Source organism: Bacillus rossius, chromosome 8 (assembly GCF_032445375.1).
Source record: "Bacillus rossius redtenbacheri isolate Brsri chromosome 8, Brsri_v3, whole genome shotgun sequence".
Taxonomy (NCBI): Eukaryota; Metazoa; Arthropoda; class Insecta; order Phasmatodea; family Bacillidae; genus Bacillus; species Bacillus rossius.
This window is the reverse complement of record NC_086336.1, coordinates 56943226-56964129: the sequence shown is the minus strand read 5'-3', so window position 1 is coordinate 56964129 and position 20904 is coordinate 56943226. Positions and strand designations below refer to the sequence as shown.

General features: G+C 38.2%; 1 protein-coding gene across 6 annotated transcripts in view; it reads right to left on the bottom strand.

Moving 5' to 3' along the window:
- LOC134534986 (transcriptional activator protein Pur-beta) overlaps positions 1-20904 on the bottom strand; it is a 92541-nt gene that overhangs the window by 13058 nt on the left and 58579 nt on the right. For 3 of the 6 annotated variants that reach the window (XM_063373770.1, XM_063373773.1, XM_063373775.1), the window contains 3 exons: positions 7513-7628; positions 4126-4347; positions 1089-1316 (listed from right to left, as the gene is read on the bottom strand). In XM_063373770.1, coding sequence (XP_063229840.1) covers positions 1089-1316; positions 4126-4347; positions 7513-7628 — 566 coding nt within the window. Of the gene's footprint in view, positions 1-1088; positions 1317-4119; positions 4348-7512; positions 7629-20904 lie in introns of all 6 variants that reach the window. The other 3 variants (XM_063373769.1, XM_063373772.1, XM_063373774.1) reach the window with 1 other exon arrangement.

Here is a 20904-nt window from a genome sequence, read left to right as displayed (position 1 = left end):
CAATTCTAAATCTTTTTGCAAAAAAATACATGCCCCTACTAAAACTATATACCAATTCTAAAACACACCCCCTAACTTAATTATTGCTGAAAAATTAACGTTAGTCCTCTCTCTCACCTGACCAAATATTTTCAATAAAATAGAGAGTAACTACCATCCAGTATTTGGAGTCTGCAAATCAACTCATTGCACGCCTTCCATATTTTAAAACATAAAATAAAGTTTATTGACAGGCAGGAAAACTGAAGCATTATTGTTGAAATCAGAAAAGATGAAGATACATGACCTATATATTTTCCGTTACTGTTGTAATGAAATTATGTGCCTGTAACACCCCAATGACACAAGACCAATATTTTACTTCTTATGATGACAGAACCAAAGCAGCCACGAGAGATGAAGAATGAAATAAAAAAGATACTGGAGTAAAAGCATATCTTTGCTTGCCAGGCGAGGGTGCACTTCGTAAAGGTGTGACAGATCAGCTTTAGTCTTCCTAGTCTACAAGGACAATCAGAACCTATGATATTCCTGAATGTAGGAACCAAGGCACAGAGCTTATGAATTGCACAACAAACAAGTGCTAAAAATTTAAAGATATACAAGCAACTACGTTAAACTTGAGCATATTGGTGAGAACACAAGTTCCTAACAATGTCTGATGAAAAGTACAGCATTCAGGGATGAAACAATATGGGGCAACTAAGAACTGTAGTTATATAGTAAAAAGACTTATCTAAACAGTTGCGGGATAAGCTAGTTAAGAGCAGATAAAGGGATCCCACCCCCCTTCTTACCATTCCCTAACATACGGGGGAAAAAAACTCACAAGTATCCCCCATACACGACAGTATCTTTGTTTAAACAGAAGAAAGGAGAGAGAGAGAGAGAGAGAGAGAGAGAGAGAAAGAGAGAGAAAGAGAGAGAGAGAAAGAGAGAGAGAAAGAGAGAGAGAAAGAGAGAGAAAGAGAGAGAGAAAGAGAGAGAAAGAGAGAGAGAAAGAGAGAGAGAAAGAGAGAGAGAAAGAAAGAGAAAGAGAGAGAAAGAGAGAGAGAGAGAAATAAATAAAAAGTGTGGTCGATACTCACCTCCGAGATACGCATGTAAATTCCTCGATTATTTTGTCCTATATCGAAGTAGAAGTTCTTGTTTTCCACTCGCATATGCCTTCCTTCCGGGAGCTCGCCCTTGAAGCCACCGTCGTCGGTGCCAAACTCTTCCAGCAGGTCGGTGAGTGCGTCGCGGAACTCTATCATGCCCTGGGCAGGGATGGCGATCTGCGACCGGGGACCGCCACGCGTGATGGTCTGGGACACCTGCAGCAACACAACCCACTCCTAGTTAACATCCATTACAAAACTTTGGTTCAATTTTCACAAATGTCAAATATGTTTTATACTTAGAGATACAATAAATATATATATATATTTTATTTTTATACTTTGCGTTAAATTATAGTACATAGGTTTATTTTCTGTAAAATCACTTTCCTAGTGGAAAAGTACAGTGAAAAAAACATTTAATCCAGCATTGTGTTAATTCGACACCAATCGAGCGGCTCACATTCAAATTTTTTTTGAGTGGATGACTGCATTTTTAGTACCCTCTTGAGTTTACAGTTACTGTTCGTTTTCATTTCAGCATAGTGTTTCATGTTATCTGTTTTAGTCACATTTCCCATTTTCACATCATGTATGTCGATAATCCGGCAAAATTGCTGATCCAGCATGACCATGGTCCCAAACGTACTGGATTACAGACTTTACGCTGTAACTGGACAATAACATATGTCACTTGCAAGGAGAGAAGATATTTTATCATCAAAAATACAATAAAATATTTTTAAGTGCACACACACACAAAAAGCAATACACAAATCCACCATCAAGCAGTGGGAGATGTTAAAAATGTTTCCAGGATTATACATTAATTTTTGCAAATTCCCTAGCACAAGTGTTCACAATTCCCAATGAATTGCAGAGGTCTGACATGTCAAGAGACTAGGAGCCTTAAAACTAACACTTGTTAATTTTTATGAACTGCAAATCCTTCACTTAGTCTTATTTCCATCATTATATTTTTTTATGGTTCATTTCATTCTATCACACCTAAGTAAAAAAGTTATGAATTTAAAAATAACTCCTAAATAAAAAAAGTTATGAATTAAAAAAAACTCCTAAATGTATTAGTATAGTGTTATAAAGGTTATCTTAAAAATTTGGGTAAGACACTAGACTGGAAAAAAAATTAAATGGGGACAAAGATACACACCAGGTATTACTTTCTTTTTGAACAAACACTGTGCATTGTAGGTAACTGGTTATACTAAAAAGTCATATGATGAAAAAAGATGGATTGAGATTGAACTCTCACCAATTCAAGGTCATTAGAGGCTATGGAAGGCGATGAGATGCTAACGGAGCAGTGACAGAATGAATTTGGAGGGGGGGGGGGGGGGGAGAGAGAGAGAATTTAAGCAACGTATGGTAACCCACTGGCAGATAGCAAAGCTTAATTCCATTCTCAACCTGCAGAAAATTAGGATTCAACCCCGTCAGAAAATCATACCCAAATCGCTTTGTTTGGAGACAAGTGATCTCACCTCTTGACTGCAGTAGCACTATTTACACATTAGAGCTGAGACATTAGAAAAGTGTTTAAAATTAGACTGCTCCTACTCACACTATATTTTTACATAAAATATTCTGAAATAGGTAAAATATTGCTATTGCTCAGCCAATTTAGCTGATAATTTTTTTGAGTACGTAGTAAACAACATAATTAAAAAGTGTTTAAGACAATATGCAGACTGTTTTTATAACTATGAAAAACTACTTCGAATTAGCTTTATTAGTACTCTGTAAAGAGAACCCATTTCTCTTGAAGAAGTAATAAATAAAAAAATTAAATAAAAATGAATGTTTCTAGCCATTAGGGCCAATTTCACCACAGCTAGGTTAAACCTTAGGTACTTACCTAAGCTTTGTCTAAGTTACCCCTATGATTTAAAGCATAGCTTAAAGGTTTTCATTTCACCAGACATTTCTCGCAAGCAGCTAAACTTGTGTAGTAGTTAAACTTAGCTTAACTTTATTGAAGTTCGTTAGATAGAAACATTATTACACAGCAGTGGCCATTCTGTTTTGGGTTTATATCGAGTTATGTTTGTAATTATTTGTGTTCATATGCTATTATTTTTAAGTTCACTTAAGTTGTGTGTATGTGTGCCTACATATGTATATATAAAACTATTTTTAACAAGTCATGTGAGGAGCTTCAGCAAAGACATTCTGGTACTTAAATTTGTGTATTATTTACTAGTTTACCAAAAAAAAATCCAAGACCTTTTATTTTGTTTTGAACATTTCAGTTAGCTTTATTTTAATTGGCAAATCTTTAATTTTACGAACAAAATTTATTTTTTAAAGCACACCAAATACTTTTAGGTTAGGTTATTTGTGTTGTATGAAATTGTATACCAAACTGTAAGTAAATAATGAAAATGTCTATACAATAGGTATGTTTGAACGTGCATGTAAAATTTAGATGATATTAATTCAGGAATATGTGAATTATAATTCTATAATTTTATCAGCCTTTAAGCTTTCTTGTGTTGGTTAAATTGAAAAATTAAATAATGATTTAAGAGATTAACGAGATACACCATTCATGAAAATGTCCAAGCATTATGAAATAATATTTGAAGAATAAATATAAAGAGTGATTGTAATACTGATAAATAATTTAACATTAGTCCCATACTTAGTTTACTTAAATATATTATTATGTAGAGAAAGTTAAGTCAAAAAATTTAAAGTGATTGCAAGAAGTACAAATAGTCTGTCTATAATGGTTCTGGTTTCTTTCAAACCAATGAAAAGGATTAAATTGGCCCTTCATCTTCTATGCAAATAAAATGACAATAATAAAATTTTAAGTTTTATTTAAAACAATTGTTTCTATTCTGTGCAAATACAACAAAATGTAACTACGTAGTCAATTTACTTTATCGCAAGCATTTAATTTTGAATGAAAAAAAGCTACAGTGATGTCATAAAAATATCATCATGCCTTAAGTATATATAGTGCAAAAACTGAATGAAGCGAATGAGCACTTACACTCACCCTTAGGAATCGCCCACGGGAATTCTCCTTCAGGTCCAGGTAGTAGCGCCGGTTGTCTTTGATCATCATCTCCGACTTGAGTTTGCCGTCTTCAGGCACATTCTCTGGGTTCGGGGGCCCGAGCGAAGCGTAAAAGTCACTAAACGTGGACAGGTGGTCTCTGAATTCTGCCGCTGTCGATAGCGCCAGGAAGATCTGACTTCGCCTACCATCTGCGCCAATCTGTGAAAACCACATCACTGCTCAATAACAATGTTACCAACATCATTTACGGTTTGACACACCAAGTTTGTTATGGCCTTGATTAGGGGAAGTCATCTGGTATAGTGAAGTCCAACATCTACATTCAGGATATTCTAAGCCCAATTAATCTGAAAACTTTAACACCAAAGTCACTCAGAGATACATGTCCTTATGATATTTACAATGAATGTATGAAAAATAATGAAAGAATTTGCCTAACCATTTAGATTGCACATGCTGGTTATGTTACTTCATTTCCTCATGAATAGGACATAATTGATGGCAAGGACACAACATGCCATTGAGTAATTTATCAATGAAGATGTGGAGGCACCAATGAAAATAGTAACGTGTACAGATAGAAGTACTATTTCAATGAAGAGGAAAACTACCACTGAACACGCAATAATAGAGATCATCATCTACACTCACCTACACAAATTGTCACAAAAAGGTCCACATTGATCACATTTTAACTTTAGTCACAGTGCTGTGAATGAGATGGCCAAAGCTTACAAATTTGAACAATGACAGCTGTGGGCATAGTTGTTAATGCATTTCCAAGTTTTCGCTACAGTAACGAAAATTTTTAACACCACTCCGAGTGTGCAATGTAGGATAATGTTGCAAATGTGCAATTGGTCTCTTGTGCAAGAAGTGGCTGCATTAGCAATTTAAATAAATTTAAACCGAAAAAGAACAGCACAATAACAAATAACATATTTGTAGCATCCATAGGTGTGACCCTGCTAAGTAAATAAACACTTATGGCGATGCTTTAGGCTTTATTTTAGTTGATACAAATAGGAATAAGCTTATATTGAAAGTCACAGCTTAGGATAGCAGCTATTGTATTTGCTGCTATAAACAACCATGTAACTTCCAATCAAAAATATAAACCATTTTTCCTAATTTGACTTTTAAATATGTACAATTTTCAGTTAATATTTGACGTGAGCATCATTCTTGATCTATTTTCAGTGAGAAGTTGTTATATTATAATGCAAAAAATTATGAAATGAATGTGATGAACTTCAAACATTCTGGGTTGGATTTTTGAAAGAGGTAATTTTTATAAACCTGAGTAATTTTAATGTGAATTAGTATGTAAATCGCTTTTTTTGTATCTAGTAAACTTTAATAACATGGTAAAATGTGGGGGAAAAAAAGGTAAAATTAACAATTTGTATGCAGTCTCAGTCAGTTGAGGGGGGGGGGGGGGGGGGCACCTTTGTATGTATTTAAAATCATATTCTCTCTACGTCTACACCTAAAACTTTCTGTAAAATAACATAACCGACATACTGACAATGCGAATACCCAAGGACGATAAAGGTATTCAATTATTTGTTGATCAGCTGCCATTTTTCAATATGGCCATGGTCGTTAAAATTAATCGAGGTTGACAAAACAACTTTAAAGAAGAACTGCCAATAATTAGGAAACTGTAAAAACTATAACTATTTTTTTTGTTCATTTGAAATGAAATTCTAATATCAACAGTCTGGGTTTAAAATACCTATAAAATTAGCAGACATATTATTTGTGAGAGTGATATATTAAATTCCCTGCGACAAGTAATTCACGCATAATTCCAGGTTTTTCCCAGACGATGCAAATTCATGCATATTTCCCACTTTTCCCAAAATTTAAGGCTGGTGGCCACCCAGTATTAACTATCTTTACACCTCTTAAAAACAGTTTTTCAGTAAATGGTAAATATAATGTTTTTTTTTAATGCTTATTTCTTACAAAACCAAACCTACCCATATAACACCATCTTAACAGCAAAATGCCAAGAAATAATGAAAAGGGGAGAAAGAAAGTAACATTATAAATGTTTATAATGCTTAACCTATACTCTCCCTCTTTAGTAGATTCAGCAATAATTTTTTTTATTCTAAACCAAACTCACCCCATTTTCACTCCCCTTAAGGTAATACACAAGAAACACATCTTTTTTTATTTTTTAAATTTGCTTTAAAAGATAAGATTTTTTTTAACTTGAGAACACAACTAAGCACTTTCAAAAAATGTAAAATACATACTACCTAATCCTTTATGTACTTTTTAATGTATATTCAGTTACTAACTTTCCTTTAAGTAAATTGTTTAAGTTATCCAAAGACCTACCTACATAACAAAAGTGCCACTGCAATTTGTTCATTAGTTTTCGCATGATGCCGGAACAACACACAAATCTAAACACTAGTGTTTGAAGTTCTAAAACATAGCGGTGCAAATCAAGAATTTTTCAGATTTGTGTTTGCCATACCAAATTAATAAACTAAAGGAGCAAGAAAAAAGTTCAACATATTTTAAAAATATCTTTTTAAAAATGTCCTAACCAGCATCTCAAAAGTAATATAGTAAGTTTATTAGATATTATCTTTGAAAGATTTGTGCAATGTAAACAATGAAGGTAAAAAATTGAAGTAACTACAAAGGATATTTGCCACTAAACATTCAAGATTCACTTGGCCACATCCTCCAAGTTACTGAAGAAAGAGAGAGATACTAGCCATTATTATTCTCGCAAGCTTTACCACTACTGTTCAGAATTAACTCTGCATCCAATGTTTATTACCATATTTATTCTAATGAGAAACATCAAAAATATTTATAGCTTGGGACATTATTCAATTTTAAGAAGTACTTTGCATGCTGGTTGCAGTAGTCATGAAAAAAGGTACTGCAAGTTAACTAGGGAGTATATCTAATTAATGATATCTGTATTTACTTGGATTTATTACTACATATTAATTTAACAAATATTACCAAATGGATGCATTTTCGTGAAACTGTAAATATAGGCTTATCTCCTTGTACCAAAAGTTTGCTGAAAGATTCTCTTTGGTAACACAAGCTTTGCAAGGAATCTAAAAAATATCCCACTAACTTAGGCTATGAACACTTATGTAAATAAATATTGCAGCAACAGTAGTGCATTATTAAGTGGAAGTAAATTTGTGCAAGTATAGTAATCTTTCCTGTAAAACTAAGCATCTTGTAGGCATAATCAGGAACTTAGGCAAACCAATTTGGGCAGACTGTAATTTTTAATGTGGTACACACAACCCTTGTGCATGCAAGTTATTTACGGATACCATTACTGTTTAGTATAGTACTGATTATGCGACTTACTTCTGCTACTTTAATAAAGCGCCCTCTTCTATTTTGTTTAACGTCTAAGTAAAACCTCTTTGACTGTATCTGTAACATCTTTGTGGCCAGTTCCTGCTCGCCCTGCTGCTGTTGCCCTGCAAAAAAATAAATATAAAAATACATATTTTCAAAGTCAGGAGTGTTCTCGAACATTAACACTACAATGTTCACACTATGAACTCATGCAAAGATAATGAAATACAACCTGTTAAAGACATTTCTACAATCAACTAATTTCAACAGTGTAAAACTTATTTCAGGAGATATTTAAGTTCATCAAAGAAAAACATACAGCTCCTTTTTAAGGTGCCCACCTACACAGAGGTGTCATCTGTGTTAGTGAGGCAGATAGATAAATGTGACGTTTGCTGTGCTTATAGTGTGGTATTTCCCCTAAGAGCAAGGCTTGGTCTGGCCTGCAGTCCTCTCGTGTGTATGGTAACTATGAGATTTAAGTGGTAACCATGACTTTAGATGGCCAGGAGCGTACACAGAATTTCATCTTGGGGGGAGTATGGGAGGGGTGACGAGAATCACTTTGCCTGTTTGCTTTCAAATTATTTTCCTTTTGTTGGTGGGGATGTTAGATTATTTTACAGATTGATTAACTTTTTTAGGTTTTGGAGGAGGAAGGGGGACGTACGTAAGTGCCCGCCCGCCCGCCCGCCCGCAATACATCTCCTGTGCAAGAAGCGGCTGCATTAGGAAATAATTTCTTTTGAACTTAAAAATCTTTTTTTTTTTTAATATTTCCTTGTATGTTTGAAACACTTGATTTCTTTCCAATTAAAGAAGCACAACACGTTGATATAATTTTATTCTGGTATTCTATTTATGTAATATTAAGTACAGACTATTGCATATTTGTTTTTCTTTTCTTTTTCTTTTAAACATTTACTATTATACTTAACTATCATGTGTTTACATCTTTTTGAAGATACTATATCAATTCTAATCTGATACATGATTATTTTGTTCATCCTACATATGTTACATTTGTGTGTAATTTACTTCAACCTAAGTGGTAACAGTAGGTATATTATGTTTTTAGTTACTTGAAATATTAGGATTTTTTAAAAATTATTAAAAGGTATTACTTAAGGAGATGGTAGACCAGTAGAGTGTGGACCATAAATATTTTTTCTAGGATGTTGGAAAGTACTCAAACTCATGGTATAGAGCTAGAGAAAACAGTGTAAATATTAATGAAGATTGTAAAATGTGTATTCACTGATAGGCAAATATGAATACATTAATATGAATATTCACATGAAAATATTAATACAGCTGTATATGTATTCACACCTGTAAATAAGAATATATTCATATTCACAAAAACAAATATGCCCATCATTGGTTACAAACAATTTTTTGGCCCACTACTCCAGTTTGCAATTTCTCACACTTACACTGTGCATGTACTCTGCTCTTGATTTACCCCATCCCAGTAAATTAAAAAATTCAACAAAATCAGATCAATTCAGGAAATTATTATTAAAGAAATTACTTGTTTTACAATCAATTCATTAATTTAAGTACCAATTTTAAAACATTATTGCAATTGCAGTACTTATTTATAATACTGACTTTATACAAATAAATTCCAGGAATGAATTCATTATCACAAACTATGTATTAACCCAACACGTATTTTAATACAACACTTATACAATTATTGAATTTATACCATATACTATCTAAACACGGCCACACTTCACTGTGGCTCAGTCAGTAATGAAATGAATAGGAAAGTAAATTATAGTATTCTAGCGAACATAGATTCACCAAGGCAACACATAATTCCATTTAATACCCTGATTTGCGTTGCTGCTGCTATGGTGTGGAATGAAAGAAAATGAAGAATATTTTCTTTTCAAATAAAAATATTTTTTTTTATTTTAAAGCATTTTTGTTTGTCCATTTTCTGCATAAACATAAAGATCAGATGGTTTACCGACTATTGAGCATGCGACTTATAATTGCCCATGAGAGAAGAATTCCTTTTATAAATTAAAATTGCACACTTGCAAAGATTGGCCTTGCGCTTGCGCTTTATTGATAGCCATAGTGAACACAAGGCATATTGGAAATTGAAGCCTTTTGAAATTTAACGTTATGTTGGTTGGAATGAGTGGTGTGTGGAAGTAGTAGGTCTTTACCTTTATGAGGTCCAATCAGAATTGTTGCTTCAATTAGATGGTTCATCATAATTTTAACTACTTAATCATGTGTCATTCCATAACTTTGACTTATTGATGTTTCAGAGTAATATAATTGGCACTCCAATTTTTAATTCCAGAATGTGTGACGGTAATCTGGTAACAACAAATGAATTAAGAAATTCTATTGTAAAATTCACTACTTCACTTTGGTTTATCACCAAGTAAATGGATTTTTATGTTGCTGTTTCACCTGTGATTCTGTTTGGAATAATGTCCATATCTTATACGTAGACATTTTTAGCAGCTAGAATGGATCTTCTGCTTAATCATGCATGAATTCGAAAATTTGTTTTGATGCTTTGGAAAACCTAGTCTACTAATTCTTCTTCTGAATTCATGATATTGCAAAAATTATATGGGAACATGATTTTTCCTGTTTATGGATTTGTAGGTACAGTGACATTACCGACCTTGAGTATTGTCTTGAAAATATGTCAGCTGTTCGATTGGTTTGAAGCTGAACTCTCATATTTGTTACTAAATGCATTTTTTTGACTTTGCTCCAAAATGTTTAATATTTCAAACAGTCATTCAATTTATCAACTGATGTTGAGCGAGATATAACTCGAAGCGTTTGCCTAAAGTCGACGGATAGTAACACCAATGCTCCACCAAATTGAACCTGATTATTTCTGAAGTCTTTCAATGTATCACTTTCAATAACTTATTGTGAGGTAACGCATACTATGGCAAACTATATATATTTTTTTTTTCGTGCGCACATTCCAAGGAGAACATGTGTCTTTTTAATCTTACTCCCTTTCTCTTTTCAAACGTCATGCATGTGTTTGCGCTCGTTGACTGCTGCAGCACGAGCGCTGAATGTAGGCCACATCGGGGACGCACCACAACGCCGAACGTACAATAACGCCGAATGCCAAATTGACTACAACGCCGACAGCTAGAAAACTGCTGTGTACCACAATGCCGAAAAATGTCATTGCAGGACTGCCACAAAGGATAAGTTAGATAAGGTTAGCACACAAATTCATTCAGTTTTTCATTTTGCTCCTGTGCCCCCCCCCCCCCCCCCCCCTTTCGCCACAGCAACATTTACCGGCGTTACTGCATTTCGGCGTTGTGGTACATAGCAGTTTTCTAGCTGTCGGCGTTGCGGTCAATTTGTCATTCGGCGTTGTGGTAACGACCCGGCCACATAGCTTCTCGCTGTTTCCTGTTACACATTTCCGTCGCATTCAAGAATAACTCCCACCAAATGCCGTACACCGGAAGCTAGGATGTTACACATCAGAAATTAAAATTTAAACACGTGCATCCACAAAAAGTTACAGTAATACCTTTGAATATATATACTGTATAGAAGTCGCCAGCCCAGGTTAAAATTTCTAATACGGTTTTGAGGTAGTTGGATAATTCACCGCCGCAATCGCCACCATCTCTAGGGCATCGACTTGTGGTGGTCTCTGGCGGACAAGTGTCGAACTCTTCAAACACCCCTTCCCCCTCCCGTTGAAGGTCCTCGAGCTGCAGTGAATGATGGATGGGGGGTGCGGGGAATGAGAGCGGGCGATAGTGCTGTGCTCTAACGTGTAAATAACAACTAAGACGATACAGGGCGTTACGGCAGCGCACTGCAGCGGTGAAGTTCCCAAGCTGCTTATCATACATTCTGAAAAACGTAGAGTAAATCCTATCCACTCGCGACTTCTATACAGTATATATATTCAAAGGTAATACTGACAACACTTCAGAAGTAGACATAGGTGACGCGTCTTCGCACAGTTGTGACTGCAGGTGTTGTAACAGCTCACCTCACATCACCCAAAATAACATACTGCTATCACCAATTTTTTGAAAATATTCTTTCCAACTTCCCTACATGTATCCGTCACTAGTTTTAAGTTAGTATTTTTGTTGCAACAGTTAAGTCAGGGTTGTGTATCGTATCATTTGCCATTGTTTATTGACTTAAAGATCGCAGGGTTTCGCGACCATTGTCTAAAGTGGGGACAAACGGGGGCAAAGAAAGTGCTGTGTAATCAATTTTTAAATAATAAAACTGCTTAAATAGCACCATTTTCCACCTCCCGGACCCCCCGCTTCAATTGGGGGGATAGATGATTCTTTATAAAAAGGTATATTGCCCCCCCCCCCCCCCCCCGCCCTGTAAATTTAGTTGTTGCGCCCCTGGTCTGGGCTACAACCCAGAAGCACACTTGTTTTCCTGGAAGAAAACAGCAACAGCGGCGCCGAAGGTAAACAGAACGAGCTACGACTCGCCTACGCCTCGTCCAGGTACACCCGATACAACGGGCGGAGCGTACGTAAGCTACTCGCTACTCCCGAGCAACACAGAGAGAGGAGAGAAGGAGGGGCGCGCGAGGCGACGCCGCGCATGTCCTTGGGAGGAGGGGAAGGGTTGAGCAAGGTCGCGGGCCGGGGGGGAGCGACGTGGCAACGCCGCCGTGACGTCACCAGACACGCCGCGGTCGACGACCCCGCCAACTACCGCCCGACCAGTCGCTGGATCAATAGGGCAGTGCGCGCTCGCATTCCGCGGCCTGCTCCCTGTCAGGACCTGGATAGGTCAAGAGTGTGGACAGTACCGAATAAACACACTTGCTTGAAAACATGGCGTTGGTCAGAAGAATTGCATTACCAACACATTAAAACTGCAAATGTTCGTTTCCCGGCAATTTTATTGGAAAAAAAAAACATTTAAAACGAGTTATACTTTTATAGAAATACACTAACAAAATGTATTTACAGTTTCATACAAATATAACAAAGTATAAAAAAAGTGAGCCATTAAGTGGCAAAAAAAAAATTGTACTATGTATAAGAACATACTCTACAGATCTATACACACTTATTGGCTTAAAAAAAATGTTTTACCTGTACTGTAATATGGTAACATACAATTTTACAAGTGGTATAAAAAGTTTGTAATGCGTACAAACTAAAGCATAGAAAGATTGCACTATTATCTTTACACAACAACCTTTCTTTAAAAAAGTAAATCTACGTTGGTACTATAAAAATAATCCCGGAAAACTACGTCCCTAATTACTTGCAACCTTATATTAAAATTAGTTATGTAGTTAGTTATGAAAGATTAAGTAAGCAGTGTCTGCGCTGGCAACTGGAGGCTGGGTCATGGTCACTATGGTATCATGTCCGCGCGGCCACGTGAGGGACCGTGATTCGATTCCAACCCCAGGCACAAAGTTGGCAAGCCAGTGGTCCGGGGACCACTATCAATCTTTAAGAGGTCTTTTCACACGATCAAATATTACTGAATTCAATCTATCAACACCTGTAACTGCTCTTCAAAACTGGATTCGATTATTGAATGGGTGCAATTAATCCATTCAATTAAGGGATTGAATTAAATGACACTAAGATGTAATTTGAAGCAAAATATGATCGCGTAAAACGCACTTAAGATTTTATGTCTGCAACTGCGAAATAACACTCCAGCAAACCAAAAAAAAATATGTTTTTAATTGTGTTAACAACAACTACTCTGGTATTGTGAAAAACATGTTGCTGGTCTTCGTACCCGCCAGCTTTAGAAAGTTTTGTTATAATTACTATTCTGAAATATCATTGGCGCGACTATGCACAAATAATATCTTTCCAAGGTTTATCACGTTTTTATAGTTTTCTGATAACGAACAGTCCCTATAGTGTGTCTCATCCTTAGCAGTTTGCTTTTTATATGCATTTACTCCCTCTTTCCAATGCACGATTTCTGTCACTTCACTAGCGCTGTCCTTGTTTCGATGTGCTCTGTTGCCAGATATACACCATACAGAACAAAAGTTTTAGAAGCAACTTAACAATGTAAAATTTCTAATGTATCTGAAAATTTGTATTTTGTAAAGGAAAATTTGGAATTTGAATTATGGAAATACATTTTCTTGTATTTCAAGAGCATCCATATTCATTCAACTAAAACTTCTAAGATGACGTAACTCAAAGATGCAATATTGGTTTCAACAGGTTATGTATGTATGTATATATATATATGTGTGTGTATGTATATATATATATATATATATATATATATACATACACACACACATGCCCGCGGCGAATAATGTATCCTGTGAAATAATAATCGGCGTTACCATTGAATATTTTTCTTCCAGCCTAACTACAACTGCAGTAATACTTGACACTATTTCAAGGTCATAGAAAAATAAACAAATATAATTAAAAAATATATATATAATAGCATACAAAATAATCTTTTCAATGTTAACAAGCAGGCAGGATAGTTTAAATCTGACAAACGTGGGGGCCATTTACTTTGCAATGCAAAGTACTAGTGAGACATACTATAGTATAATAACCGCTGGATGAAATAACGTATCATTCACGGAAGGACTGCACAGCTGAAGTTAACAGTTACCCTAGGCAATGAACGTTGACTTCAAACAAGGGCCCAAGGTTTGGTCATGTGGTTTTTTTGGGATAAACCAAATAATAAAACTACTGCAAGCTGTAGCCATTTAGTTCAATGATCTAAGATGGCATGATGTAACGCCCCTTAATAAGAAGCCACGAGTTACGCGGGAGTGGACAATCGACAATGTCCCGTGCGCGCCACCGAGTGTTAGGTAGACCAGTACTGCGCGGACCTTCACAATGATATTGAAACTTTGGATTTGTTTTCATTGTAGTCGCCATAGGCTACACGAGCAAACTTGAACACGAAAGCTGTAGAAATTGTTCGAAAACACGATATAAACAAACGTACGGTAAACCTCCTCCCCCCCACCCCAAATAAAAAAAAGCACACCTTTACGTATAGTCCGATTGCAAGCCTACATAGATTTGCAATAAATCGCCAAATTTGTGTATCTAACCCGTAAAGAATATTTATTTTAAAATCAGAAGCGCTTTAGTTAGCTAATTTTCAGGGTGGGGGATTGAAGAAATTATTTGAATGTGCAATTCCAAATGCAGAGTATTTCACTAAAAGTTGATTCCGACCATCGCCACTTGATGCGCTGCATGGGCCGGGCCGGAGCTTCAAGGGCGTTGAGGGGAGGAATAAGAGGGGAGGGGAGCTGGCGGCAGACAGGGGATCGATCCCAGTCCCCAGGCGGCACTTGCCAGCCGCCGGCACTCCAGTTCTGGCCGCGACCAGAGAGCAGAGGCCATTGCTGCACGATCACTCAAATATCCCGTCTGTGACGGGGCAAATTATCTTCACGCGTCTTCATACACATTACCCACTTCGCATCTTATGTTGCGATGTAAACGAGAAACAAACGATCGTGTCTCCAGTAAAGGATTATCTTAATCTCAAAAAAATGCATATATAAAAGAAAATTATTTAACGTCTTTACCTTAAAACCGACAATACGTTTCGCAAACTGGCACGACCTTCCACTTAAAAGTAGCAAGTTAAAAAAACTATTGGCACCATATAAATATTCTTTTTTGTCTTTTTGATAATGTTGAGCGACAAACAGAAATAAAACTTATGTATGCATAAAATGTTTCCGGCCAACACATATGCACCACCCACACGACGTGTAGAGATAAATGTCTAATAAAAGTGTAATGTTCGAAAAAAAAGTGCTCGAATACATTAAAAAAAAGTGTGTCCATCAGTAGTACTCGCGTGATGTGTGAACAACAGCTAGCAGAAAATAAGACAAAAAAAACAGTACAATGAAACTGAATACTTTAATTGTACGTTACAGGAATACATAATTCGCAACCACAGTAGCATTATATTATTCGTAGGAATTTCAAAGAGTAACTGCCAAGACCTGGTGTGCTGTAGTAAATGCAGGAGAGCAGTTTCAAGTAAAGTGTCATATAAATGACGCCGATTCGGACGTGGAGGTGGAGAGACGTATACGCCCGGGCCGAGAATAATGCCCTTCGTGCGGGCAAAACAAACCCGGGACTGGTCACGCGACCTGCCCCAAGCAGTGGTTCTCAGCCCCGCACGCAAGCTGCTCCGTTTCCGATCACGGCCAATTCACGGGCATTTCAACCAACAACGAAGAGGAAACTACATGATCATAGGAGCGACGGATTCCAAACATCAAGAGTTTGGTGATCCATTGACAACATTTGGAAAGTTTGTGTTTTTTTTATTTAAAAAAAAAAAGCTTCTAACAAGATTCTTCTGAGTTGGTTCCAAAAAAAGTCAAATCAAAACGCACGAAGATAATCGCAAATTTACAAAGATCCCTGGACAACTTGTAACAAGCGCTCTTTGTTCATTTCAGGCGGAAATAGATGACAGCGTAGGTCACACGCCACCCGCTCTGAGTAACGAATGAATCAGGACTTTGCCTCGTCGGCACCAAGGTTGAAACGATGAGTTGTGATGGTGCATTGACGGAATAGGGGATGGACCACCAGTCCCGATGACGGCAGCCAGGAATCGAGCCCGGCTCACCCGGGCAGGACGCGGGCGTACCCCGTGCCAGGCGTCCACGTCACAGAATCATGTACACACTCTTCACCCTCGGTCTCACGTGCCAAGTTGATTATTTCATTGTCATAACTACTACTTGAGAACAATTTTTTTTATCACGACAGCTCTCTTGCATTTTCATTTGTTTCAACTATTCAACATATATTTACCATAACACCGTCTTAAATAAATAAAAACTGACTCAAGAGTTATCAATTATTACTTTTTACAGCTATACAATACCGTTTGAAAATGTATTGCCCGAAACAAATACAAGAGGGCTATCGGACGAAATTGACAAGAAAATACCTCAACTGAAAGAAATGACAAGAACACGAAAGAACCAGCATGGCGTCCGAGACAAGGGCCTTAAGGCGGCTACAGTGAGCTCGAACCACTGATAACCTACTTGGCGCTGCTGGTAACGGCAGAAACCATCGCCACGTCAGGTGCGACGTGTTAGCGACCACGACGAAGCGAACTTTAAGAGAACAAGTACAGCTTGCCACCTTCATGCTTCATGCTTCATACGAAAAAATAAAATTAAAATTACGTTTTTATTTTGGTGTTGTTTGCACAAAAATTTTAAAAACGCTCACCTAAGACTTTTCATGCGAATGTAACAAACGACAAAACAAAACGAGGCTAAGTCACAGAAAACGTAATTTATCTTACAACATGTATTGATATTCATGGACATGTTGCACGAAATGAGCTACAACACTGGCATGAATGACCAAGAATAAACTCTTGCGCGCTTATTCGTAAAGGTTTTCCAGAGAAATGTAGGATGCCTTAACACACGGACGATCAATAGTGGTGTTATCAAAAATACTTGAGTCTGCCAGTCACGTTGCGTGACTCAAGTTTCAGACGCGTGACATTCGCTCGGAGCTCGCAACCGACCATTTCCGAAAGACACCGCAGTATCGGTGTAATGATTTTCACACGAGTGCGACGGGAGTCGGTACCAAGCGCTCGTCCCGAAAATACAAGGCCCTTAAATGTCAACAACTGGTGCTCATTCAAACAGAGTCGGGCACTCGCGTCAGTTAATCGTGTTCCACAGCGAAACTTGGACCCAGGCTACAGGCAAGGGGCTTTCTTCTTTATTCCAGGCCAATAGTTGTTGACTTCTGAGGTAGAATCACTGTCATTTTCCATGCATTACAACCGTGTACGTAATTTTTTTTCCCCGAACATCTGCTCCCTCTTTACCCATTGTCAAATAAGTCATCTGCTTAGATGCTTCCTAGCTTAAACTTAAGCTACTCTTGTAATGAAACCAACTCTTCAAAAGCTCCAAGAGGAAAAATTACAGCAGAAAACGCATTTAATTAAACTTGAACGCATACAGCAGGTTTGTAGCAATTTAGTAATAGAGTAACAGTGTTACTCTATATTAAAATCGTGACGTTAAAATGACAGAACCACAGAGATGTTCACAGCCAAACTAAACAGAAAATTAAAAAAAAAGAGTTAAAAGCTCAGCGCTCCCCTTAGAACCACAGGTAGTCGAGGGGAAACACAAAATATATGTTTTTCATCTGCCTAGTCTCGTCGACAATGGAGTATAGAGACGGGCACACATGAGGAAAGAATCAGCGAGCAATCCCAGGATTGGAACTACGAAAAACCGATATCGACAAGGCTGGACCAGGGCCTCTGGAATGCGAGTCCGGCATCTGACCACTGCATCACCTCGGTCCATACATGGAGAAACCTGCGGGATTAGGCTTGGGCCCAAAACATACAAACTTTGAGGGCCCAGCCCACCTACTTTGGCACAGCTTCAGAAAAAACCACGTGATTTGAAAACTGTTCAACATATCCGAGTGGTGTCTGTTTACGAAAAGCATTTAATAGTACACCGATAGTGAATGATTACTTCTATTTTAAAAATGTTTAAAAAACGTGTTTTTTTTTTCAGGATAATTTTTAGGCATGACCCAAACGGGTACCGAAAAAGCACTCAAGGGACTTATATTACACCTTTATATTCATTTCTACGCCATATAGTGTTACAGTTACCGCTCAAATCTCGAAGTTGTCATATGCACGAGACGCTAGACGCACCAGTCTGCAAACCAGCAGCGGTGAAAGTTGACGCCGGCAGGGAGAATGTATTACCGGCCGAGCAGGAGCCAGTCTGACAGTCTGCAGGGAGGTGGGTCTGGCAGTCCGGCAGTCTGCAGGGAGGTGGGTCGGCCAGCCTGAGACCCGAGTTATACCCGCAGAACCTCGCGACGGAGAGAACTCATACGTGAAGCTACTCTCCGCCCAGTCAGGGGTGTATTTGTGTCGCTGGGGCACATGGCCCCCCACAAGGGTGGGGCTGGGTGGATCCCTGGGTCCAGGGCCCGGGTCCAGCCATGTTTTTTTTAATCACAGTATGTTAAATAAATATACATACCAACTGAGGTTATTTTAAAGTAAAATAATTTTATAAATAATGCTTATTTTGGACTTACAAAATTGTAACCATAAATTTACCCTGTATGTTCGGGTTAAATAAAATACATTATAAAAAGAGTGTACGTAAGAAATAACAATGAAATTATAATGTAGCATGTTGCTGTAAAATTAGGAGCGCGGGGGGAGGGGGGGGAGGGGGGAGAGACGTCCCCGATCTTGGGTCCAGGGCCCGTAATCGAATGTAGGGGCCATGCTGGGGCATCTACCGCTGTATCGCCTCAAGCGCAAGACTCGGTAATAGCGCACAGCCTTAACGCCGTGCACTGGCCAACTATGAGATGGGAAGGTGGTGTATTGCAAGTCTCTCGAGCGCTTTACATGCCTAAGAATTATACGCGTTGTAACCAATTTAACTCTCCTAAAAATACAGTTTGAAAAAGAAACTAAGAAAAATAACTTCGCATCCTACCTCAGCCTATTCTTAAATACTTTACGTAAACTGACATAGCTCTGATATCTTGAGCAGTTTTTAAATCACGTTCCGCTCACCGTATGTGCCCGGAAGAGTATATATACTAGCATTTCGCCTCTCTCAGTATCGTAAAGGTTCTAGCGAGTCAAGTTGAAGACTGGCTTTCTTTTTCTCACTACTCGCTCGCCACTGCGGTTTCTTCAATGTTAAGAGCTCTATGGACAGTTCAAGTACGAGAATTAATTATTAATCTCACTACATGTGATAAACAGCTCGCTAGGCTTAGGGTAGTTTTATGTCTTGCTAACTAAACCACAAATCAGCCAATAACATGAATTTTTTTTTAAGCCCCAGCATCGCACACATGCATTAAATAACTTAGCGGCCCTCACAACTTGCTACTACTTGCTGGATAAAGTTCATGGCATTCACAAAAAAAAAGTAACGAATAATTTAAGCACACATAAAATTTGTAACACTATATCCGACGGTCAAGTATGTTACTTTGCGAGCCCACAGATATATACGCGTCTCAATGTTTTAGTCTACAAACGTGATACCTATGACTACTTGACACCAGTATAAAAAAGGATGAGGATAACATAACAAAAAAGAATTTGCTAAATAAACACACTAGAATCAATTATCTTAATCATAAATCTTAGTATCAGATGTTCACAGAGAATACACCAAGTTTAATCCAAAACTGTACAAACACGAGTTTCACAGAAGCGTCTTTGACCTCAACGAGTGGTCGTGATCTTGAACTGGCGGTTCCTTTACCCCACGAGGGGCTTGGGGTGGTTATGTGCTGCCAACAATCGTTATGGAACGAAAACGGCACCATCATCGGAATATCTTTGCATTATCCCAGCTAATATACGAATAGTGTCCCTTTTCTGGTGCTGTTAAAATCAAAAATAAATAAAAGAAAGCAAGATGCTTCTTTAAATCCACGAGTCTAAACAGAGAGCCGAGCAGTGTGTCATAAAAGAAAACCACCGTGCCATATGTTACCTTGCGCTGATAATATGCTTAATTCAATTTCGTCCAATCAAGCTGAACATCTCACAGTAGAACACTATGTAAGTTCAAACTTAAAAATTGTGGGGGAGATGAGGGGGGGGGAGGAGGGCCGTCGCCCCAATCTACTTTGTCAAACATTAAAAAGTTTGAAAACGTACGTGCCGAAAACTTCAGGGGACAAGGTTAGACTCTAGGAATTCCAAAAATAAAAGAACTTCCGAGAGGGTAGGCTCAAAGCAATACAGAGTATGTCGTAGCAAGCACAGGGGGGGAAAGTTGATCTGAAGAAGCACCTGGGGGCGACAGCAGGTCTCCTCGGAACACCCGGCTGCGGTACATGTCGGCAGCCCGCTCTCATCTTGCCGCCCGCCCCGTCAAACGCGCCGCGCACACTGGCGGCCGAGCCCCGCGCCGCGACGCTACCAGGGGGGGGGGGGGGGCAGGCCCGGGCGACGCGGCACCCTCCCTCGCTCTCACCACCCCAGGGGTTTCAATACTTGGCTTCTGGGTCGTGGCCGCGTCCTTGTTGCAGCCAATCAGGAAGCGCCTTCCTCTCTCCGGGCGAGAGTACATAAAGGCAGGATAACTTGTAGGTAACTGCTCCCTGATGATGACGACTGCAATGTCGACCAAAACGTCGGCGTGAATTATTCGCCAAGGACGCGGCTACAACCCGGAAGACAAGAGCAATCTTCAGACAATAGCCGTGAAAGCCCGCGAACATTATTTACTTCATTTACTCCCCACAGCCTGTTTTCACGCCAATAGTTCGTTCCGTCAAAAAAATTGTCTCAGCCATAGTTCAAGAAATCTACAATAAATTATAA